Raw genomic sequence first — 23,280 nt, 5'->3', positions numbered from 1 at the left:
TTGGCATAATCCTACAAGGCATTTAGATATAAACTATTTGAATAATGTTACACTTTCAAAGTTGGGGTATGATATTACACACGTCCTCCTCATACAACATAAGTGAACCACTTAACTCGTGCGGAAAATTTTACTGATATTGTACGAGTTTGATATTTAAACTTTGTATTTCGACTTGTAAGCATTGCATCAGTGTAGTGAAAATAACCCCATTTCACATATTTATAATAAAATTCATCGTATACCAAAATGATCAAATACAAGGAAATCTTTCGGGAGAACAAAATTGCGCTACTTTCATGCATAGCCTAAAGCAGCGGCAGAGTATACTCTCTATCCCATCATCCCCCACTTTTTTTTACTCTTGCTGAAATTTCAAACAACAAACGCAGTCAGAAGAAAATAATAAACAATAAAATTAAAAAAGGAACGACCTTTGCAGAAGTAAGCTCATTCTATCTTCATTTCTGATATTCACTCAATTATTCGTAACTGCACACAAAATTACATGAAATAACCTTTTCTCAACACCATCTCGCAGGTCAACAACCACAGATCAGCACTTCACTTAACTCATATCAGGCAATCTTTTCATCGGCAATGCACTGGGCGGTTGTGTTGAGAAATGGCAAGAATCAAATTTCCAACTAATGACAACATTCACAGAAGAAGGTGATTTCACCGGAGATAAAATGCCAAGATTCCATTATTTACCAAGATAATAACCGAGCAAGTCTTTTTTGATTTCTTGAACTCCTAAAATGATTGGATAGATCGTAACAATCTAAGTGATGCATGGGAAAGATACTCTCCTTCAGAGGATCACAGGTTTCTGGGAAAACCAAGTCAGAATATCCTTGAATATAGGAGCAATTCCATGGAGACTCTGAAACTCCATTGAGCTTAATGTTTGACAAGCAAATGTAACGAAAAGTGTCCCCCTCTATACCTTCTAGCTGGCCTGCCATTTTTACATTCTCCCCAATGACATTTTTTATGGTAATCCTTTCTATTATGGGAAGAGCACTTGGATCATACGAATCATCTGGATGCTCCCCAAAGTGACCAGTAAATATTATAGCTACATCTACGTGATTTAAGGTCACATTTGAGATAGAGATATTTCTCACATAGCCACCCCTTCCAGGAGATGTCTTTATCCTAATACCCCTGACTGAGTTGAAAAAGTACAGGTTCTCTGCATGAACTTCTGATACACCTCCAGACATCTCACTTCCTATTGCAATCCCCGCACCCAATTTAGTTTCTCCAATGAGTCCATGGATGGTAATTTTTGTACTTGGCCGACCATATGAAATACCATACTCGTCCCACCCACTTTTGATGGAAACCAGATCATCGCCAGTGCTAATATAACAGTCTTTAATGCAGACATCGTCAGAAGAGTCTGGATGCATATAAATGTAGAGGACCAAACCTCATTATGTTAGAAAACACCAATTTGCATAATGGAGATATTCAGATTAGTAGAAGATGCTCACCTGGATCAATCCCATCTGTGTTTGGTGAATCAAGTGGGGCACGGATTGTGACATTCTGCACTTTAACATGGCTGTTCAACCAGAAAAACAGTCTCAACTCTCCCCCGAATTAAGTAAAAGCTCCACCGTCGTACAGTTAAATTTGGAAAGAAGAATATTTGAACCCAGCAGACAGAAATTAATAAGAATATGTTTAGAGAAAGAACCAACCTGCAGTATACAGGATGGATGGTCCAAAATGGTGGATTTAAGAAGGTCAAATTTGAGATGATAACCCCAGTCGAGTTCATCAATTCAACCAGATGAGGTCGGGTGTAATCCAGTGTTCCATTTCGAAACCATTCCCACCAGATGCTGCCTTGACCATCAATAGTTCCATTATCACCTGCATAGAGTGATAGGCGGCGTCAAGAAAACAGACAATATATTTATCTAAGCTCTTTGTCAAAATAGTCAACCTGTTATGACCACATCTGTCAAATTGCGTCCAAAAATGAGGCTCCGATGCCTTCCACCAGGCAACTCCCTACCTCTGCCATATGATGGTAGAGGATCAATAACCGGCCAAGTGTCCGAGTTCTGAAAAAAAAAAGGATAAATCATTTAGCATAATGTGCTAACATAATTACAAATAGCCTCAATGTCACAGCAGACCACAGCCACATTGGTCTTGAAAATGAACCATTTCAGATTTTGAAAATGTTCCTCAACTAGAAATTGAAGCATTATGATCACACGAAACCTTGGATTCTTGCATAATTTAATACCCTTTGCCCATAGAGCATGATTTACTGAAAAGGAGCTAAATGCAACTTTCACATCATAAACATTGAAAAATATCCTGACAATTCCATATATTAATATTTCATAGCCATGATTTAATTGCAAAGACTCCAAGCAAAGAGAGGCAAACTGAATACTGAAGATTCAAGAGCATATGTCCTTCTAGACAATAAAGAGATTGCAAAAGGGAGCTTACCGTGGATCCAAGAATTACTGCATCCTTGTCTAACCACAAAGTTAGATGACTGATGAGATCGAAGCTACCTGTCAACCACTGGCCAGCTGGGACAAAAAGCTTGGCCCCACCCTTGTCTGCAAATGAATTGAGATAGAAGATTGCATTCTGAAAGGCTTTGGTGTTTAGAGTGACACCATCTCCGACAGCTCCAAATTCAGTGATAGAGACACTATGAGGCCGAAATACCTCTAAATTGCTTTGACTACATTGTGAGCTGCCCGCGACAGCCCATGGAGCTTCACTAAATAATGCAAGTACCAGAAACACATCCACCAGCTAAAAAAGGGAACATTTTGAAAAGGGATTAATTATACTAAATTTTCAACTTAATTTGAGGTCTTAATCAGCTACATTGTAATTTATCATGTAGGAAAGCTGATGAAATGAGCCACATTTTGCCTAAGAGATAATAAACCAAGAAGAGCCACACAGAATACAGAAGGCGGAATCAATAGTCATAAAAATAATAATAATAAATAAACAAATAACTGAAAAATGGAAACAGTTTTGATCGATCAGACTGAAACTGACTTCAAAGTTGCCCTTAATAATATAATTTGCGGCTGAATTTAGACGATTCATCTCAGGGTGCCGGTGAATGATTCATCTTGAAAACTAATTTCAGATATTTTTGTAAATTCTGAGCGTTACATACAGAGAAGAAGTAAGAAGCAAAGCAGAACAAAGAAAAGAAGCAAGAAGAATTAATCAAAGATGAAGCAACTCACAGTAAAAGATCTCCTCATATGAATGGGATCTGCTGCTTTGCTCTAGAGCCCAAGCGCCTTAGCAAAGCTTTTTAACACTTGCTTGACACGAGCAAGCAGAGATAGTCACCAACTGATACTTGGATCTTAATGAACAAAGATAGATAGAAAGAAAGAGAAAGGTTTGATGAATATGGTTTGGTAATTTAAATCAAGATCTCCCTTTACTCTTCTCTCTCCAACCAATATGCAAAGTGTGTGAGTGATTGGATGGGTCATTCATTCATTGAGAGAACCACCCAAAGCAAAATATCATTGATAGTGACCGTTGCTGCCCGCCAGAAAATAAGCAGTAGGTCCCTCTTATGTCTTCATCCGCTCCTCCATTTCCCTTCTGTCTCTCTCTCGTTCTGTCTCACACACTACTGACTACACTTCAATACACAGCGATCCCAAAAAAAAAAAAAAAAAAAAAAAAAGATGATACCCAGACCCAGTAAAGGTTTTAAGGTTTTGTGAATTGTAAGTGTCGGATGATGATAAGTTTGTTTGCATGGGGCATCTCAAATTCAGTTACTAGTTTTAAGGTTTTGTGAATTGTAACATGATCATCCCATCAAATGGAGAAAAAGAGAGGATTTGAGGTGGGGGGGGAATACTGACCTATTTTTTTCACATCAACATTTGTGATTTATCATCATTTTCTCTATCTCACCAATTCCATTCAGCGTATGAAACACAGGCCAAAGCTGGGTTTTTTTATATGGGAATTGTTGATAATGCCAGAGCAAATCATAACCATTTACAAGACAAACGGCGTCACTCGGTCAATTTCTTTCGCTCTCCATTTTTTTTTTTTTTCAAGGTTACAGAACAAAAGCTTTTGATTTTTGTCTCTTTTGAATGTTAATCTTATAACTGACAAACAGATAACGAACGTTGCATTGGCAACAACCACAACAACTCTAATCCCGAGCTCTTTCATCGTCTCAGCAATAAAGGCAGTCAAAAAACTCAAAACAGTTCTAACTTTCACCGGTTGGTAATGACTTAACTTCGGTACATTTTTACAAAAAGACCACAATACCCTTTAACCTTCGGGCTTGTTTGGCTTTGAACCCGAGTACCACCCCCCGCACCGGGCTCATTTCACAGGTTAGATTTAACGACGGAATAGAAAAACTGAAAACGCTACTTAGTGAAACTTAATTATCAAGGAACCCTCAAATCGGATCCGAATCTCATGGGCAACAATCGGTAACGTACATCGTACATGGACAAAGAAGAGTACTGAATGGAACAGGCAATTGAGAAAAAATGTCTATAAGTAAGGGGACAAAGGTCCAAAGCAGGACAATGAAAATGCAAAGGGGCAAGTGCTGTGTTGTTATATATATTAAAAGCGTGTAATAAATTTCAGCCAGGAATCCAATGCCCACTTAACCAAACACAACTTAGTGATGTGTAAGTCATAAAATCATAATGTGATACAGGAACAGGATTCGCGTGCATCAGCTCAGCAACTTTCTGGATTTTGGAATTTTTCAGCCAATGCATGCCAGCGACAACAAACAACAATATATTTTCCTCCTCTGTTTTGTTTTTTCTTCTGTCGTTACCTTATTTTACCAAAATCTTTCTTAGATTTGCATTTTTTTTTTTGCTTTTGTGAGTTTGTCTCATAAAGGATAATTGGCAAGAAAATGCACCATACACAACCCAATTCCCCCCCCCCCCCCTTTTTTTTTTTTCATTTGCTTGTTTTCTTCCATGAGTGAAAAAAGATTTCTATAAATAATCCTACATACATTATCAATTTATCATGTGGTATGATACCAAGATAGTAAAAACCTTCACTAACAATTTACGTGTAATTATTCTCCAAAATTTTATGAAGTAATGAGTTACTGCCCTTACAATGAGCAAATAGCCAGCAATAACATGTTTTAAACACCGACATTCTTCTTCATCACCTTAAATCGATGTCATTACGGTACAACTTTATTTAATAGTATGATTTAGCTGACCTACACACGCATACATACAAAGGGAACCAAAAAAAAAAGGAAAAAATCAATTAGCAATTTTGCGATTGTCCAGTGGATTGAGCCAACGGGTAGGCGCCATTATATTTACGTATATGATAGCTAGAATGCATGTTTATAGCATCACCAATACTTGCTTTACACGTAAATTCAATTACAGAATGACCCACAAAAAAAAAATGTATATCCAACGACCTCGGACACCATTGCTGATCTCTTCTAATTTGTTCGCACGTTTAATTATTGAGTTAATTGATCGCAGGTCACTGTCCATGAATATTTTTCTCTGGGTTCAACATTTGATAAATTTGATTGATGGGGGGCCGCTACAGTAACTTGCCTGGAAACAATTAAATGATAACTTGTTTTTGGATCTCTCCACCAACAACTGCTTAAAATTTCTTTTTTTTTTTTTTTTGGTTCTGTTCGAGAAACTAACTAATTACGAGGACCACTTCATGTCTTGTTTTCATTAAAAATGTGATGATGTTTAATTATAATGCTTTATTAACGCATTGATACGAGGTTTTTAAGTCTTTTTCTTTTAGCAATAATGCAGGTGGCCAAGAAATGGGGACCAATCCTAGACTTGTCTCTAGTCAGTCATCCCAGTCCCAGGTTAACGTTGATCAAAAGCTAAACAATTAATAATTAGATTGCCGTACAAATTTTATGTGATTGATTATTATTAATCATAGTGTGTGTATATTAATCTTTTTTTAGTGAGGACATTCACATTTTATTAAAATGAAGATGTCAGTAAAATATGAAAAAAATATAAATTTTAATACATTGCAGACTATATATATATATATATTGAAATTTGTGTTTTTCGTATTTTACTGACAACTTTACTCTAACAAAATAAGGATGTTCTCAGTAAAATTTGTATATGTGCGTGTATTCTTTCTTTAATCAGACATCCACATTTAATCAAAGTGAAGATGTCACTAAAATATTAAAAAAATATATATTTTAATATATTGAAAACAAAAACTGTATTGTTATCTGTTAGTGTATTGAAATTTATGTTTTTTTAATTTTTTACTAGTACACTCACTTTGTTAAAGTGAAAAATTCTCATTAGAGAATGATTCTATTTACATGTGTGTGTTCGTACGTATGTATGTATGTATGTATGTATGCCCTTAATACTAAACTCAAAAAGCATTCGAGATTTGGACCTTGGGCCCATGTTTCAGTTTCATTCGTTGCATGTTGGCGACTTTTTAGGCTCAGTGGAGGCCCAAATATTTAATTCCTTTTATTGGCAATTGGGCCTTTTTCTTTGAGCGGTGTTGTACCTTATTATTACCTTCTTCTTTTTTTAAATAGGGTTGTTGCTTTACTTTTTCTGTTATTAAAAAGTAAAGACGTTTGGAGCGTTTCGTCGAGCAAGTGGTGTGTAGTGCGTAATCATGCAGGGAGGGAAAAGGGCCAGCAGAAAGCTTGTTCATGATGTCTCAAAGCCACCAAATTCTGTTCCTCAAGAATCAGAGTATGTCAGTTTTCTGTTATATGGGGTTCTTCTGTTTCTTCTTCTTTTTTTTTTTTAAAAATTTTATTTTGATTAAAATTGATATTTTTTCTTATGTACAGATGCTATGAAGGGGAAAGTCTAGTTCGTTTGCTCAAATTGATTCAGAGGTAACATAATAATTTATTTCAGAACAACTTCAAAGAGTACTTGTACTTTTTCACTGATGCTATAAATTTAGACAAGCACATAACTTGCCACCCTTTTTTTAAATTAATTTATATCAGGGAGATAGTTTCAGCTCGAAGTTTGCATGGAGACTCTTTACCTGAAAAATTGTGGTTCAAGGTTTGTTACAGCATTCAAAATTTCAGTTTTATTGATTCTTATTGGAGCCTTGCATGCAAAAATAACATTCCTCGGATAGAATAATAAAAATCTTTATAACTAAGGGATTCTAATTCCTGAGTAAACCCTGCATTATTGTGTATGATGAATTGAGTATGTTTTTCTTGTATCTAATGAATGGAATGTTAATTAGCAACAATTCTCAATTGGGGTCAATGAAGTTACCCGTGTGCTTGAGAGGATGGCACCAAGAGCCAATATGGGAATCTTTCCTCAGCAACCTCATATCTTATGTGGCAACAGTAAAGTGCCTTCGGTTCAGCTTCAGGTAATTAGATTTTCTTTAGATTTTCCATAATGTTATGATTTGATTTTCCTAGAGACTACGCCTATGTAGGTACTTCCATGTTTCAAGCATGTCATTTTAAGTGTAATTGAAGTCTTGATTTGATGAGGAATGATGCATTTTTGTAAAATGGCTTACTATATGATAGTGGCTGAGGATTAAATGATAGTAGCATCATAATCTCAAAGTTAATTTCAGCCAGCTGTAGTTCTGGAACATGTATTGCTTCGGTTTATTTGACTGCGAGCTCTTTAGGGATTCAAATCATGATTCTCAACATCGTCTGTTATCAGTCGTGACCCGTGATACACAATATATCTTGTTCGCTACTTTTTCCATCACTTAATATGCATTTATAAGCCGATTGTTGTTGCACAGAGCTTTGTAGTTAGTTAATGATCTAATCCAGATGATTGATGATTCCTTTGTTTAGAACAACGTCAATTATTAATTTAAATATGTTGGTTGAGACATGATACCTGCACATTAAGTTGTACTATTCATCAAGAAGTTGTCTGTATATCTAAGCAAAATTATGTCTCTTCAAGGCTGGGACAAAGAGTCATGCTGAGAGTTGAAACCTGCTCTCGGAGCAGCAGTTCCATCTCCAGATCATGTTCAATACCCATTTCCAGCATTAGAACCTGTGGCTTGCCCCGGCATCTCTTACCACTAGAGATAGACATCCTGATTCAGTACCATCCATCAAGTTGTCTATATATCGAAGCAAATTAATGTCTTTGTTGTGGTCTATGTATGTTTGAGGACATAACTCTGTTTCTTGAAATATCTTGTTAGTTATGATACAAGGATGCTAATGAATCTTGCTTTGAGCTCGAAGGTCATTTTGTTAGCTGCTGATTGCAACCCACGATGGTTAATAAAGCATCTACCAGGCTTGGCTTTATCAAGGAACGTCCCTGTGATATTTGTTAAAGATAAAAAAGGTGGATCTTTAAGATTAGGTGAACTCGTCAAGCTAAAAACGGCAATTGCTGTTGGGATAAAGGTAACCGGTCATGATCTTGGATATTATATCTCCCATTGTCAATCATGATCGTCATTTGCAGTTAAAGTTCTTTTTCTAATTTAAATATTTGATTGATTATCTGACTTGACTCAGGCTAAAGGAAATATCATAAATCAACTCATGGACAAAATTCTTCATGGTGATGAAGTAGATCTCCTCAAGTTGTCTGAGACACCGGAAGCACCCCGTCAATAACCTGTCAGTTATATGCTACAAAGCAGTAGTGGATACGCGATTGAATTGAACTTTGGAATGAACTAAAACTACAGACAAAGCTATATAGATTTGTTTTGAGTCATTCTCAGAGTCAGATGAAGACAAATTGAATTACTCCTCAAGGCCGTCAGGTTTGCAAAATGCGTTCAAAGCCATGGGTTTCCAACTGCTCTGCACTTTCCATCATGTCTGAGCTGGTCACATTCCTCACCGTCGAAGGAGAGAGCATCCAAGACATCTTATTGATGAGAAACTGTTGTTGGAGCTTTTGAGACAGCCAAAGCAGCAAAAATTATTTTGGGCTTTCATTAATCTTCGCATTTCGTATTAGTACAATGCAATAAAGTCTAAATCAGAGTGTACAATAAATTCTAAAATTCGTTTCCTCTTAATTTCTGTATCTGCTTGCTCTAATGTACAATAAACAAGATCCTGATGTACACGGACCAGAATTCTTCTACCTCATAATTGATACAGGCTATACACCTTCAGAGCAAAATTAAATTCCAGGACCAGGAGTATCCTATTCCTTCTCAAATTTTTTATAAATGTTTTTCCAATATCAACCTTACGCACTAGCTTGGGGACTGGAAACTGATGACGATGACTCAACAGCAGCTGGATCGGGTTCCTTATTACCACCCCTGCCATTTGTGACAAGTTTGCCAGACTTGTCAGTCAGAGTCTGCTCCTGATCCTTCTTTACCAGCACGGGTTTAAACTGCAAACAAGGAAAAAAATTAAAATTAAAAAAAAAAAAAAAAAAGCAACATGGAGAAAATTAGAATAAACAAACTACATTCAACCGATCACGTCTGTGGAAAATCAACGTTGAAAATCAACGTTGCCAATACGTCTAGTTAATCTGAACCTGATATATGGAATAGATGACATTCCTTCTTATTTGTGCCATCATCTCCAGAAAGAGATTATAGCCTTCAAGCTTATACTCGATAAGTGGATCCCGCTGTGCATATCCCCGCAGGCCAACAGCTTGCTGCACAAACTTAAGTGCTTGTAAATGTTCCTTCCATAGGCGATCAATGTTGCTCAAAATTAGGAACCGTTCAGCTTCCTTCATCAAGCCTGGCGCTTGTTCCTCTACCATATCCTGAAATGAAACACAATGGGAGGCAAAACTGCATGATAAGAACCTATTTATTAATTATCTTAAATAAACTGCACAGTGCGTCCTCTCCAACAGTCAGCTCAGTAATATACTCCAATTCAGCAGAAGTTATATTTGCTTACAAAAAGAACATGACCCTAGACGTTCTGTGTTCAAGAACACCATTACCAAGAGAAGCCATTCGCAAGGAGACTAATCTACTGACCATTTTCTGGAAATAAGCTTCACGGCCACGAAGACGAAGGTATTCCTGTAAGTCCTCATAACTTGAGCACTTATTCCTCAGTAAATCAGGGGTCAAATCATTCAACAGGTAACAGTACCTATTTTCCAGTGATAAGTTTTGTCAGTGAAATCATATTATAGTCAAATATTAAACAAGGAAATTCACAATAAGTGGCATCTTTAGACCAATTCAACTAAAAGCACCCTTCAATACAGCACAGAAACTGTAACACACTTACAACAGTAGCATATAAGAATTGAATAACATGAAACACATTATGATCCATCTTATTGAATTCAAGACTTCATCTTGTTAGGCATACAGATTCTCCAAAACTAAGAAGCAAAGAAACAGGAGGGTGGTTCTTACTGTTGAAGTTTCGCAATGAGTTTTTCAAGATCCCAGCTTTCCTTTGGAGCGTCAGGACCGATATTTGCCTACTCATTAAAATGACCTTAGAAATACTCCAGGATAGGTTACATGGGTTATAAAGGAAAATGGTTAAGGAGAAGATAAGAAAAGAAATAGAAGCTTAGCTAACAATGTTCATGAACAGTTTACCTCTAAGATGTCATCCATTGTCAATTCAGCATATTCAATAATAAGAGATTGGAGATTGTCGGATTCAAGGGCTCGTCTTCTTTCTGTATATACACGGTCTCTCTGGCTGTTGAGAACGTCATCATACTCAAATAATTGCTTACGAATATCAAAGAAATAATTTTCTACTTTCCGCTGAGCTTCATCTAGTGCTTTAGTCAGCATTTTGGATTCTATAGGTAGATCTTCAACTCTAAAGGCTCTCATCAAACCCTACAAATTGTAATCAAGAAAGTTTTTGGTAAGCATGCCCTAGAGTGGTATCAACAAATAGAACACTGCAATCACAGATCAAACCTGTATACGGTCTCCACCAAAAATTCGAAAGATGTTATCTTCGAGACTTAGGAAAAAGCGGGAACTTCCAGGATCCCCTTGTCGGCCACTTCGACCTCGTAACTGCACAGCCAGAGAATGCAAAAGATTCTCGAGTTACATTAAAAAAAAAAAATTATCCAGTTTGATTAGATAATTAGTTTGCAAATTTAACCTGATTGTCAATTCTGCGTGATTCGTGACGTTCCGTTCCCACCACATGAAGTCCACCAGCTGACACAACCTGCAGTGACGCGAAAATAAAGGAAACTGCAATTACCAATGATCAGAAAAATCCAAGTAAAATTCCAGTGGGTGTAAACTAACCTGCTTCCTTTCTTCCTCAGTATAAACCTTATACTCTTTAGCAATCTCTAGAAAGGCAATACGCAGTTTGGCTATGACTTCATCCTGAACAGGACCCTGTAGAAACAAAGATATGATAATAACCATCTAATAACTTATGGATGAAATAATTACCACTGGAAGCATGTAGGAAAAACATCAATGAGGTATCTCTGCAGTTTAATTCTCCATTAAAAATCTGATATAGCAATATTGATATTCTCAACTCAGTATTTCACCTTTTCACAAGAATAGGATAGACGCTCCTCTGCCTCAAGCTCAGTTAGCGATTTCTGACCCCAAGTTTTGACAGCTAATTGTACAGCTTCCTCAGCCAACTTGGCATTCTTGTTGGAAAGTTTGCATGGAAATAAACTTTCATTCACCTGTAATTTCATTTCTAATACTTAAGTTTCAGGATAGAAAAATTACAGGATACTGCAGCATTCTCTGCACAGGTATTCAAGGATACAATACAAACAAACCTTCCACGTCTTCTTTGGAGGAGGTTTCTTCACAGATACAAAAACTCCTTCAGCTGGTTTAACAACTCTGAGATAATGGAATGCACATTTTAGCACGAAATAAACTAGTATATTGTTTGAACTCCTCCCTAAGAGTTATTCTAAGAAAAATCCATAGAGTGCTGGAGCCAGAAAAAACCAGTAAGAATATATATGGATATCAGGAGGCCCTTGCAAAAAAATTTATTGTAATGAATATCAGAAGATACCTTGGCATAAGCATCTCACGTAGCTTCAATCTTGCCATAAATTCAGCATTACCACCAAGGATAATATCAGTTCCACGACCTGCCATATTGGTAGCAATTGTCACTGCCCCTAAACGACCACTCTGTGCTACAATTTCTGCTTCTCTCTCAACATTCTCTGGTTTTGCATTAAGGACCTGTAGGAAAACAAAAATCTGTTAAGTTTCCTCATTATGAGAATCTTAGACAATAGTTAGGTTTTGTTTAGTACTTTTGTCCTTCTAAAAGAGTTCCATTACTTCACGTCAGTAATTTATTGCCACAAATTTTGTTCACAAACGAGAAATATCTAACCTCGTGGGGAATTCCAGCTTCTTGCAACTGTTCTGACAGTGAATCACTCTGCTCAACACTTGTTGTTCCAACAAGCACTGGCTGACCAGTTTTGTGCATTCTAGATATTTCTACCACAACTGCCCTCCATTTTCCAGTAGTTGACCTGAAAACTACATCTGACTCATCCTGACAAAAAAATTATAAATATAATACAGGACTTCAGAGGCAATAAATGATAAAATCACGTCCTGAAATAAGTAGAAATCCCAAACGAATCCCACAATTCAAAATTTCAGAAAAGAAATATAAAATCACCCCTATCCTTACAGACAGTTTACTAATTTAAATCAACATTTTTTGTGCTGTAAACTTTCTTTTCATCACACCATCCTTCCAAAAGACTAGCATCAATTGAAAAATTGTCACAGGTAGATGGCATGCAAAATTAACCTTTCTGATCATAGGCTTGTTTGTAGGAACAATTGTTACTTTAAGCTTGTAGATGCTCTCAAATTCTGTGCTTTCAGTTGCTGCAGTGCCAGTCATCCCACATAGTTTTGGAAACTGTAACGGGGCATATCAGCATTAGGAAGTTCAGAAAGTAGCTTTCCAGAAATTCTCCATCTCTTGAGCTGAGAGATAGAATGGTCTAACCTGAAGAAAGAAGTTCTGGTAGCTAATTGATGCCAGGGTTACAGTTTCATTTTGAATAGGCAAACCTTCTTTGGCCTCAACAGCTTGGTGAAGTCCATCACTCCATCGCCTCCCCTAGCCAAAAAGACTACAGCATTATGACTGTGCCCATAGTCATAAAATTCTCTCTCCCTGTTTCCTTAATGTTTGATATATAAGTATTTCATGGAGGGGAATTTCATAATAAATATTAATAACATCCGACGCCAGGTTTTATACTAATATCAACCAATATCCTCTATGGCATCTAGAAAATATAAGCTATACGAATCAGATTGGTACACGAAAACCAAATGTGAACTTCATAATCCAAAATTTCAGTCAAAAAGGCCATCAAATGGGCCCCAAGGCAACGATGAGAATATTGTCCAACCATCAAACAGAAGTAGAGCAGGAAATAGATCACCCGAATAATTCTAAATTGACATTCTCTAACATGAATTTCTTTCCTCGAGTAGTTGCTTTTTAAGCACATCGGTAATTTTAAATTCTTAGTAAAGAAATCATTCATCCTGAAAATTTATATTGTTGCAGAAAATCTGATAAAACTGACTCTGTAACTTTAAGAAGGGTTTTTTGTTACCACAGTATATGGAATGAACTAATGCATGGAGCAAGTAGAAAATAGAATAGTTGCATTTGTTTCCTATAGAACAAAACTTGGAAAAAGAACTACCTGCATAACTCGACCAGTAAACTCATCCACAATCAGTACTTCCTTCCCGCGGATAATATAGTTTACATCTCTTAGAAATAGTTCTTTTGCTTTAATTGCATTCAACACAAATGATGCCCACTGTTCTCGAGGATCATACAAATCTTTTACATCTAAAATCTCTTCCGCATCTTCATAACCCTGCTCTGTGAGTAGAACTGTTTTCTGTTTCTCGTCCACCTGCAACAATAAACTTGCAAGTATATGAAATGGCCATGTTTTGTTTAACCTATTTGGATCATACTAGTACTTCAGATTATAGAAACCATAAATTTTATTTAAGCTCATGATGAAACAAGTGTCTCTCTCTTATGCTCCAAGGTTCTACCATTGCCCACCTCCAATTGACCTCTACTATAACAATTAACAATTGTAAGTATACATTAGTGATGGTATTATGTTGATTTCCAATCTCATTTTCTAATTCATTGCTATGGATGGATACTCCTATCCCATAACTTTTTGTACCCCAACATAAAAATAAGATCAATTAATTACAGGAACAGCAATGTGAAGCAAACAAAATACATTAAGAATCATAAAATAGACTTCTAACTAAGCTTATTACTTCTGCAGTTGAACAAGTAAACTAGTAAAAGGACTCGATTAGTAAGATTAAAACCAGCCATTGAGTACGAAATTAAATTCTAAAGTGTTAATGATATACAAAATGTAGGTTAGCAGTCTCACTGTGTAATGTATATCTCGTTCGAAGACTGAGGCTATCTTCGCAGCTTTATAATATTTATCACTAGGCTTTTCTGCTGGTCCAGATATGATAAGAGGAGTTCTTGCTTCATCAATAAGGATGGAATCAACCTCGTCGATGACACAGTAATTAAAATTCCTTAAGACAAGCTCATCAACACTCTGTAGATGCCAGAAAGTACAATCAACTAAGGCCAAAATGATATATAAATATATCTATAGAAATGTTCAAATCCGGAATTTTAAAGCGCATGAACGTCTGGGAAAACGCATAAACCGTGTGGTTTAAGTGCTTCAAGTTTTAAGCCTTTAAAATCCCGCGGTTTTAAAGCTTTCCCGAACTTTTCCCACACTTTAAGATCCCAGACCAGAAAACTACTAATATATAGAAATATTCTAATCCGGAAGTTTAAAGTGCAGGAACGTCCAGGAAAACATATAAAATGTGCGGTTTAAGCACTTCAAGTTTTAACCTTTAAAACCCCGCGGTTTTAAAGTTTTTCCGAACTTTTCCTGCACTTTAAAATCCCGGACCAGAAAACTACTATATATATATAAAAGTTCTCAATGGACTGTCTCTAACCACAATACCATGATACAAAGAAAAACTAAAACAAAAGGCAAGAATTACTTTCCGTGGCAAGATTGTCTCTCAAGTAATCAAAACCAAGCTCACTATTAGTGACATAAGTGATGTCGCATAAGTAATTTTCCCTTCTTTGTTCACTAGTCATGCTCTCTGTCCAAAAGACCAATACAACCAGTTAGCTAATTCAGCAATTCCGTAACTGTTATGTCTTCTGAATCATCTCATAACTCAAGACAAGAGTAGTAAATAAACAGATATGTAGAACAGCGAACACAAAAGAATTGAGACATACGCTGGATTAAGCCAACCTTCAAACCAAGAAATCTAGGAACTTGACCAACCCACTCACAATCCCTTCGGGCTAAATAATCATTGACAGTAACAATATGAACCCCTTTCCCACTTAGTGCATTCAAATAAGCTGGTAATATGGCAACAAGTGTCTTTCCTTCTCCAGTCCTCATTTCAGCTATTTCTCCCTTATGAAGAACCATGCCACCTACACAAAAACAAACAAATGCATGCTGTAACATGTCATAATTTGGAACTGTAAGTCTGAAAAGTAAATTTATTAATTAATACCTATGAGTTGCACATCAAAGGGACGGAGGCCTAACACCCTCTTGGAAGCTTCTCTCACAACAGCAAAGGCTTCCTGGAATGAAACACAAGCTAACTGATTTCGTTCGATTTAAAATTAAGGGAAAAAAAGGGGAAGAAATGAAAATTGAAATGAACAGAGTGCATGAAATTTGAATATTTCAAAAAACGTACAGGTAAAACAGAATCTAGGGATTCTCCTTGCTGGACTCGTTCCTTCAACATGGAAGTCTTGTCTCTGAGGTCGGAATCAGATAAGGAAGAGAATTGGGCTTCTAAACTATTGATGGTATTAACAGTGGCAGCATACTGCTGGCGAGTAGACTCACCAGTGTCGGTTCCTTTGAAAATCCCTCCTAATAGACCTCCAAGTCCAAGGGAGGCCCTTACACGCATCCGCCTACTTCTTCTGCTACTCACCTGTGTCCATTTACACGTTTGGTGTCCCCAACTCCAACTCCAAGACTTCTTCTTGTTGGCCATCACAGATTTTGGAGAGAAACACGAAAGTGAGGGATGATACTGGTTTAGCAACCGCGACTCACACAGGCTTGCCGCCATTTTCACCGCACTTTGGTGGCTTTGGATTTTGGACTTCGTCTGGGATAATGCTAATGAGCACTCTCAGTTACTGACGTGGCTCAGAAATCAAAATCTGGAGATGACCTTGTGATAATGTTATGTATCATCCAATCCAAGGGTGTGGAATTTTACACGCCACCAAAGAAAAAAAATATTATGATGCACTTCGCCCGCATGATAAATTATTATTACTGAATTTATTAAAATAAATATGGACACAGGTGAGTAGCAAAAAAAATATGAATCATAACATACATTTTTTTGTCTCTTTCACTGTCACTCACTACAACTTATAATTTATAATATTTTTATTAATTTTATATAGTAATTATATAACCATAAAAATAAAACCCATCTCTTTATTTTGTATAAATTTAAAATAAATAAAATTATTCTATAATATATTTATTGTGTTCCTTTTCTAATAATATCTTCATAAATATAAATAAATCCTATCAATGCCGCGCGGTTTGTACCATTGATTATTCTTTTTCAAATTGCCACTACACTGGTGCTAAGCAGCTAGTCGTCCAGTCCTCGCAGAACATCCCGTTCTCATTTGCAGTTCAAGTTAAAATCTCACATCAAGATCCAAGCACAAATTTCGTAGTAAAAGAACCATTTGATTCGTGGCTCGAAAAACCTTCAAATTAAGGCGAGAAATTGAAAATAACATAAAAATTGAAGTAAACGGAAAACTGAGTGCGTCTCCCAACTTTCCAATACAAATTATATAAAGAAAATCTATCCTATTGCTGCAATTCTCTGCGGTTCGTTTCAGAATCAAACACATGATCCAAGGAATATAGAGGAAATGTATGGTAAGCTTCAGAATCTAATAACTCCTGCCCCAGTAACTCCACCTCTTTGCAGGCTTCCCAGAGGCAAAGCAGAGAGTACCTGTATCAATTTCATAGAAAAATAAAATTAGTTAAAAGATTTCAACAAAATCTGAGAACATGTGCCATCGGCACATAATGACCATAATCACTCAACGGATGCAGAGCAAATATTCACTTGAAACGAGCTCAGTATGAACAGAACGTTAAAGTCTCATTTCCATTGTACAGGAAAACATAACATAGAATTGAAGATATGCAACTAAAGAAAAAATTATCCGCCCATAGTACTGAAATACATTCTAATTATTAGTGCAGATCATATAAAAAGAACAATTCCGACAGACAGACAGTACCTTCAGGGATTTCTGGCTGTTCCAACGGGGAACAAAGGGTCTTAGCTGCTCCCATCTCACCCTTGGTTCGTGCTTTCACATCTTTCTCCACCTCCTGGGGACAGAAAAACAACGAATAAAATAAAACAACAGATGTTGGGAGAAATATGCATCCCCTGCCCCGGGAGAGGTATATCCAAAAGGATGATTCATTATAGAACTAGCCCAGAGATAAATGCAATATATTAGGAAAACTCTACTACACACAGTAATTAAAGTGCAAAATGTCTTATAAAAGAAAGTTCCAGCAAGAAAAACCTTGCAACACAACAATGAAATAAGGAAGCATCAGCAGAACAAATAATTTGACAGTTCGAAAAACACCAGGAGCTTACAATTTAATGTTCAAGGAAGCAAAAAACAAAGTTCTACATAAAAAAAATTTTCCATTTTTTGTTTTACATAAAATTTCCAATTTTCCCTTAACGTACCTCCTCATCACACCATGGAGCTAAGATCATTTTTCTTTGGCCAAGAGCCTCCACAAATTCATCCCAAGTTTTTACAATTTGAATGCAGGCATCCCGTCTTTGTTTTGCAGCAACAAACAAGCTTTCTTGAATCTCATCAAGAAGTTCTTTTATTCGCTCAACCAAAGAGCTCCTAGGCAGATCAACTTTTGCTCCATTGTCACGGCGAACAGCACGTACCTGTGGATAGAATCAATAAGCACCATTTTCCAGTTCATCAGTCACACCACTAATGTAAAAGACAATAAGTGCAAGAATATCAGGAAATAATGAACATTGAAGGAAGTGAAAGTAACATACAAAACAACAAAGTCCTGACCTGATTTTTTGCCAAGTCTTTTGGTCCTATTTCAATCCTAAGGGGAACACCTTTCATTTCCCAGTGTGAGTACTTCCATCCAGGTGAGTAGTTGTCTCTTGAGTCCATATTAGCACAAATACCTGCCTCACACAATGTTTCTACAGTTGCAGTGCAGGCATCAAAAATTCCTTGAGTATCAGCATCTTTGTAAGGCACAGGAACAACAATCACTTGCACAGATGCAACTCTAGGTGGCAGCACCAAGCCTTTGTCATCCCCATGGACCATCACCATAACCCCAATCTGTACAAATATGGAACATATTTTGAAAATCTTATTAAACCACTGAAGGAACATAATATTTGGATATTTACCGTCTTCAGCTGAGAATACCCAAGAACAAAGGAAAAAATAATAATAATGTACTCGAGATTAATGACTCATCAAGCTCAAAGAAACAACCAATATTGAAAGGTCTTACTGTTCGGGTAGTGTAGGCCCAAGAATTCTGCCAGGCCATAGCCTTCTCTCCCTTCTCATTTTCAAAAATTATCTCAAACATTTTTGAAAAGTTTTGGCCCAAACAATGAGAAGTTGCACCTTGTATACCACGACCAGTGTTCGGAATAAATGCCTGACACATCAAATATATAAAGTTTCAACAGAGGATAACCAATACAGCAGAGCAGGATAACCAAAGCTAGCATGTTAATTATTAGTTACCTCAACGGTCGTTGTGTAAAGCCCACCAGCAAACTTTTCTAGCTCACTCTTCTTACCCTTTATAACAGGAACAGCCAAGAATTCTTCATAAATACGTCTGTAGAGTTCCAGTATCTGAAGGACCTGGAAACAGTAACAGCAATTAATTACAAAAAAAATGCCATGTTCCAACAGGAATATGGACTCTAAATATCATGAATGAAAAGAGAAGCAAGGAAAGCAATGCTGCTGCTGCTGACATATAATGCAGGTCAAATGCACCAAGGTATCAGACAAGATCTATCACAAGATTCCGCTAATCCTTTCTTCTCTTACTTTAGGATTCATTCCTATTCCTCGAGCAGATAATTTATAAGCAAAAAAAGTCAATACCAATTAAACAATAGCATGATAAGTTGACAGGTAACATCCAAACTGAGGCAAAGTGGAAGTGAATATAACAACAAAGCGCCCATGCATCAATCCTTCTCTTACACTTCAAAGCTTGTAAAAAATACAGAGAGTTTTATTATCTCACGGAGAACATTTGGCCACAAGTCGAAATTGAAAACCCAGGTTTTCATACCTCATCATCTGCTTCTGATTTAGTTGCAAAAGCAGTATGCCCTTCCTGCCAGAGAAATTCACGACTCCTACAAGAAGACAAGTATGCCCAGTAAATTCACAATCCAAATTATAGATGTTCTTCAACCAGCAAGTTCTTCGAAAATGTCATCAGACTATCACACACAATACTTATCAGTTGTCAAAGCTAACATGCAAATACGCGAGAGAGAGAGAAGTGATTGGAAAAAACAGACATAAGAAGCCTACAAGTTTGATGTGGATATAAAGCATAGGGCACAAAAGTATTTAACCTCTTCCAGTAGAAAGAAAAGGGATGCACTGTAATATTAATAAAAAATAAAATAATATGTGAGCATACCATGAGGCTGCACTTCACCAGCTCAACTTTGGAATAGCTGAAGCTTTTTGAGTAAAATTTCATAGGCCGACTAAAAGTAAAGCATTTTGTCATCCCTACAGACCAAATTTCTAAATTCTAACAACATGGTGAAAATAAATCAAATGGATGACACTAGAAAGTAACATCATCAACTAACCTGATAAATGGGGTGGGATTGCTGAACTCCCATCGAACAACATTGCACCACTGGTTAAGTTTCAAAGGCAAGTCACGGTGTCCCCTTATCCACTTAGAATAGTATGGATACATCACAGTTTCACTAGTTGGGCGGATAGCAATAGGAACCTCCAAATCAGATTCCCCTGATTTCGTCACCCAAGCAACCTGAAAAAATAAAAGGATCCCACAGTGTTCACATTTCTTTCCTTGGTTATATTGCAAATTTGCAATTATCAAAAATCTCTTTTAAAAAATTTACAGAAGGAATGAATAACATTTGCCAAAAGAAAAAGTTAAAAAAGAAAACAGAGAGTTTTCTTTAGCCAAGCAGCTGCCAAAAGAAATATATGCTCTACTTTGCACAGAAAACAAACTCTGCAATAATTTCACATGCAACACAAATAAGCACTGCATGTTTACACCGTATATCACCGGCATTCCCTCCAAGAGGAAGGAGAAAAAAAAGGTAAGGCGATAGAAACATTTTTCAAATTCAAATTTGACATTCCAACATGTTCCTGAAGAGAAGAGTAGGCCATCCTCCAGGTTGTTGAAGTGAACTTTTTGCAAAAGGGCAACCAAGCAGTTTAAAAACTTTGTTGTTATAAAAGATGAATATGACATGCAAACCGAAATGATGAAATTCAACCCAAAATGGGTGACCAAAATTTCATTTTCTGAAGCAAAAAAAGAACTCAAAATTTACCTCAGGAGCAAAACCCTCAATGTGATCCTTTTCCTTCTGTAAAACAGTAGGGGATACAAAAAGAGGAAAGTAGCAATTCTGAATTTTCATTTTTTTGATTTCTGCATCAAAGAATTTCTGCATATTGATAGCACTAACAAGTCTATCATAGTGTACTTATAAAAAAGAACAAACATTAAAAGACTTAGAAAAGCGACTCAAACTTACCTGCATGGTCTCCCAAATTGACATTGCCCAAGGCCTTATGATGTAACAACCAGAGATATCATAGTATTCAATCATTTCACCATTGACAACTACCTATAAAGATTAAATAAAAATAATTATAACATCCAATATTTACAATATCATCATGTACCCAAAATCTATAAGTACAGAACTCAGTAAAGAGCAAAAGGATGAGACCCAGCAACTCCAATACACATGCTTGCATGTTTATAGATCTCATAACAGGAGTCGGATGCCACTCAGAACATACAAGTGGTCAGCCGGAAAAATGACCAAGCAATACAACCAAGACGAGTAATAAAATCAATTCCTGGCTTGGCCATCTCACTAGGATCCACAGCTCACGTAACTGTTAAAAGACTTTCTTTTGGACAACTTTCTTAGATAAACCAAATCACCAAACCTTTTCCCTACAAATTCAGCGAACTCCTAGCTGCAGCTACAGAATCAAAATCTTTCTTTATTGGAAGTATGGAATTTTGATCAAGTAGTTACCAAACAACTGCTAATAAATTTCTATCAAATATTGACCAAAAAGAGTTTGAAAATTGATGATCTAAATATTACAAATGATCAAGAGGAAAACTCCAAGTCCACTTCAGATATTAATTGGCTATGATACTTCGTTTTTCAATAATAAAATGATTGCTAGAATGCTTAAAACAAACCATATGAAATATAAGAAACTTATTTTAACTTACAACTCATCAATATGCAATACAAGGATGACATAAATAACTCCCACACAGAGGATATTTCCAACCTGTTTGTTGCTCTGTATTTAGAATTGATATTATGGACCTAATGGGTCTCTCTAATTCTTTTCCCTAAAAGATCATTTCAAATCCTGAAATACCTAAGAATTCCCACCGCACTTCCCAATGATAAATGATGTAACAGGGCATTCATATGTGTAACAAAATAATATGCCTGAGATATGTGATTGAAAATGTAAGTGATCTTTAATACAACAATTACAGGAACCCAGAGTACAAAATAAAAAATTTTCAACATACCTCTGAATACCACTCCCCAAAGTTTTCATCTTTCTTGTAGGAAAGACCTAAACCAGTTTCCTTCTTCACCTCTTTCTTCTTCCCTCCTAACAGAGTCAACAAAACAAAAAGAGAAGCATATTCACATCAGATAATGCATACATGCATGAACAGAAACATAAACTAGCGTACTGTAATGTTAACACTTACCACCGGTCGCATTAGCTTTGGACTTTTTCTCCCCACCACCAGCCATAACCTAAAATTAATCCTGGACACAATACATCAACACTAATTCAGACACAGACCACACAACTTGAATCGAGATTGAGGCCCCAAAACCAAAACTGATCATCATGCATACAAAAGAAAATCAATTCCCAGGTAGTCATTCTATACCTACAAACTAGAACTGTGATACGTCACATTTCATATATAAAATGAACATAACCCCAGATTAGATTTCAAAAACAACAAAAAGTAGAATAAAAAGCTGGCAAAAACAAACCAAAACACCCACTATTGTTACAAGAAAACTATACCAAGGTTCAGGATGCAAATTACTCTTTAAGGACAGAAGTAACTTCAACTAAATTCTATGCACAAATACCCAGTGAGAAACTGAAAATCAACTTGCAAAACAGGTACTCCACCATTTACACCGCACCAAAATTACTCATGCATTTGTAGAATTTAAATAATTCAGCTATAAAATTAGATAGACCCAAAAAGCCATACGTATCCAAACTCTCAAATAACTTCCATCAGTCATAATTGTACAAAAAACATGCATTCGATTAGATAAAAACAATCTTCAAAGCAGCTATAACAACTACAGATTCCGTACATTCCTCGCAATTAATCATAAAGAGAAACGCATTTACAATTAAATGGAAACTGTGAGTGAGCGTACCGATCTGACGTATTATTCGACTGGTGGCGTTTTCTTCTTTCACGTAAAAGTTATTAATCCCTAGCCGCCTAGACGTGCGCAAGTAAACTCATTTTTGTCTTTTTTTTTCTTTTTCCATTTTTACAATTTTCTTTCGTTAGAAAATAATATGGAATGGAGTGATAAAGAGCATCCCTGATTTTTGAAGATATAACAATGGAAGACGAAAATTGAATCTTTTTCGAAATAGGTCCTTGCCACAATGACGGCTAAATATTGTTAAGATTAAAGCGCAACGAAATTTTTTCTTTCACATTGCTATGAAATGCTGGTGAGATTTCAAGAGTAATGGAGATTACTAAA

General features: G+C 36.4%; 4 protein-coding genes across 6 annotated transcripts; 1 reads left to right on the top strand and 3 right to left on the bottom strand.

Moving 5' to 3' along the window:
- Window positions 1-193: 193 nt before the first annotated feature.
- Window positions 194-4,197, bottom strand: LOC102630512 (probable polygalacturonase). Of its 2 annotated transcripts, XR_008053235.1 has the most exons (7): window positions 3,252-4,197; window positions 2,482-2,799; window positions 1,961-2,081; window positions 1,713-1,887; window positions 1,503-1,573; window positions 519-1,408; window positions 194-367 (listed from the first exon to the last, which is right to left on the bottom strand). XR_008053235.1 is itself a non-coding variant. In XM_006492362.3 (6 exons), the coding sequence occupies exons 1-6, from the start codon at window positions 3,267-3,269 to the stop codon at window positions 711-713; spliced, it is 1,401 nt and encodes a 466-aa protein (XP_006492425.1). In that variant the 5' UTR covers window positions 3,270-4,197; the 3' UTR covers window positions 194-710. The 2 variants fall into 2 exon arrangements, 1 of the variants encoding a protein (XP_006492425.1); XM_006492362.3 differs by having other exon boundaries at window positions 194-1,408.
- Window positions 4,198-6,606: 2,409 nt separating this feature from the next.
- LOC102629921 (uncharacterized) lies at window positions 6,607-9,144 on the top strand. The gene is made up of 6 exons (XM_006492360.4): window positions 6,607-6,773; window positions 6,875-6,922; window positions 7,040-7,100; window positions 7,294-7,428; window positions 8,288-8,455; window positions 8,570-9,144. The coding sequence occupies exons 1-6, from the start codon at window positions 6,694-6,696 to the stop codon at window positions 8,669-8,671; spliced, it is 594 nt and encodes a 197-aa protein (XP_006492423.2). The 5' UTR covers window positions 6,607-6,693; the 3' UTR covers window positions 8,672-9,144.
- LOC102630213 (protein translocase subunit SecA, chloroplastic) lies at window positions 8,976-16,312 on the bottom strand. Its single transcript, XM_052437326.1, has 20 exons — window positions 15,835-16,312; window positions 15,643-15,715; window positions 15,353-15,559; window positions 15,108-15,210; window positions 14,454-14,634; window positions 13,725-13,943; window positions 13,010-13,123; window positions 12,806-12,919; window positions 12,374-12,541; window positions 12,041-12,216; window positions 11,793-11,859; window positions 11,547-11,693; window positions 11,290-11,385; window positions 11,138-11,206; window positions 10,945-11,046; window positions 10,609-10,860; window positions 10,417-10,484; window positions 10,027-10,144; window positions 9,564-9,803; window positions 8,976-9,413 (listed from the first exon to the last, which is right to left on the bottom strand). The coding sequence occupies exons 1-20, from the start codon at window positions 16,219-16,221 to the stop codon at window positions 9,261-9,263; spliced, it is 3,054 nt and encodes a 1,017-aa protein (XP_052293286.1). The 5' UTR covers window positions 16,222-16,312; the 3' UTR covers window positions 8,976-9,260.
- A 532-nt stretch (window positions 16,313-16,844) lies between these two features.
- Window positions 16,845-23,101, bottom strand: LOC102629638 (proline--tRNA ligase, cytoplasmic). Of its 2 annotated transcripts, XM_006492359.4 has the most exons (13): window positions 22,939-23,101; window positions 22,236-22,296; window positions 22,047-22,132; window positions 21,010-21,102; window positions 20,803-20,919; window positions 20,074-20,261; window positions 19,536-19,602; window positions 18,971-19,093; window positions 18,729-18,881; window positions 18,266-18,550; window positions 17,908-18,126; window positions 17,438-17,531; window positions 16,845-17,142 (listed from the first exon to the last, which is right to left on the bottom strand). In XM_006492359.4, the coding sequence occupies exons 2-13, from the start codon at window positions 22,279-22,281 to the stop codon at window positions 17,078-17,080; spliced, it is 1,536 nt and encodes a 511-aa protein (XP_006492422.1). In that variant the 5' UTR covers window positions 22,282-22,296; window positions 22,939-23,101; the 3' UTR covers window positions 16,845-17,077. The 2 variants fall into 2 exon arrangements, with proteins under 2 accessions (XP_006492422.1, XP_024948848.1); XM_025093080.2 differs by lacking the exon at window positions 20,803-20,919.
- Between the last annotated feature and the right edge of the window lie 179 nt (window positions 23,102-23,280).

Source organism: Citrus sinensis, chromosome 3, assembly GCF_022201045.2.
Source record: "Citrus sinensis cultivar Valencia sweet orange chromosome 3, DVS_A1.0, whole genome shotgun sequence".
In the NCBI taxonomy this organism is placed as follows: Eukaryota; Viridiplantae; Streptophyta; class Magnoliopsida; order Sapindales; family Rutaceae; genus Citrus; species Citrus sinensis.
This window is presented reverse-complemented; position numbering and strand designations above follow the sequence as displayed.

What these genes read in the sequence shown, in the direction of transcription:
- LOC102630512 (XM_006492362.3), bottom strand. An exon ending in GACAGATGTGGTCATAACAG is followed by an intron (nt 1,888 to 1,960) that starts GTTGACTATTTT and finishes CACTCTATGCAG; the next exon opens with GTGATAATGGAACTATTGAT. An exon ending in ATCCATCCTGTATACTGCAG is followed by an intron (nt 1,574 to 1,712) that starts GTTGGTTCTTTC and finishes CTGGTTGAACAG; the next exon opens with CCATGTTAAAGTGCAGAATG.
- LOC102629921 (XM_006492360.4), top strand. Translation starts at nt 6,694, where the DNA reads ATGCAGGGAGGGAAAAGGGCCAGCAGAAAGCTTGTTCATGATGTCTCA. An exon ending in TCTGTTCCTCAAGAATCAGA is followed by an intron (nt 6,774 to 6,874) that starts GTATGTCAGTTT and finishes TCTTATGTACAG; the next exon opens with ATGCTATGAAGGGGAAAGTC. An exon ending in TTGCTCAAATTGATTCAGAG is followed by an intron (nt 6,923 to 7,039) that starts GTAACATAATAA and finishes AATTTATATCAG; the next exon opens with GGAGATAGTTTCAGCTCGAA.
- LOC102630213 (XM_052437326.1), bottom strand. Translation starts at nt 16,221, where the DNA reads ATGGCGGCAAGCCTGTGTGAGTCGCGGTTGCTAAACCAGTATCATCCC. An exon ending in TTGAGAGACAATCTTGCCAC is followed by an intron (nt 14,635 to 15,107) that starts GGAAAGTAATTC and finishes CTGGCATCTACA; the next exon opens with GAGTGTTGATGAGCTTGTCT. An exon ending in ACAAGCCTATGATCAGAAAG is followed by an intron (nt 12,542 to 12,805) that starts GTTAATTTTGCA and finishes TTTTTTTGTCAG; the next exon opens with GATGAGTCAGATGTAGTTTT.
- LOC102629638 (XM_006492359.4), bottom strand. Translation starts at nt 22,281, where the DNA reads ATGGCTGGTGGTGGGGAGAAAAAGTCCAAAGCTAATGCGACCGGTG. An exon ending in TTGGGGAGTGGTATTCAGAG is followed by an intron (nt 21,103 to 22,046) that starts GTATGTTGAAAA and finishes TAATCTTTATAG; the next exon opens with GTAGTTGTCAATGGTGAAAT. An exon ending in CAATTTGGGAGACCATGCAG is followed by an intron (nt 20,920 to 21,009) that starts GTAAGTTTGAGT and finishes ATCAATATGCAG; the next exon opens with AAATTCTTTGATGCAGAAAT.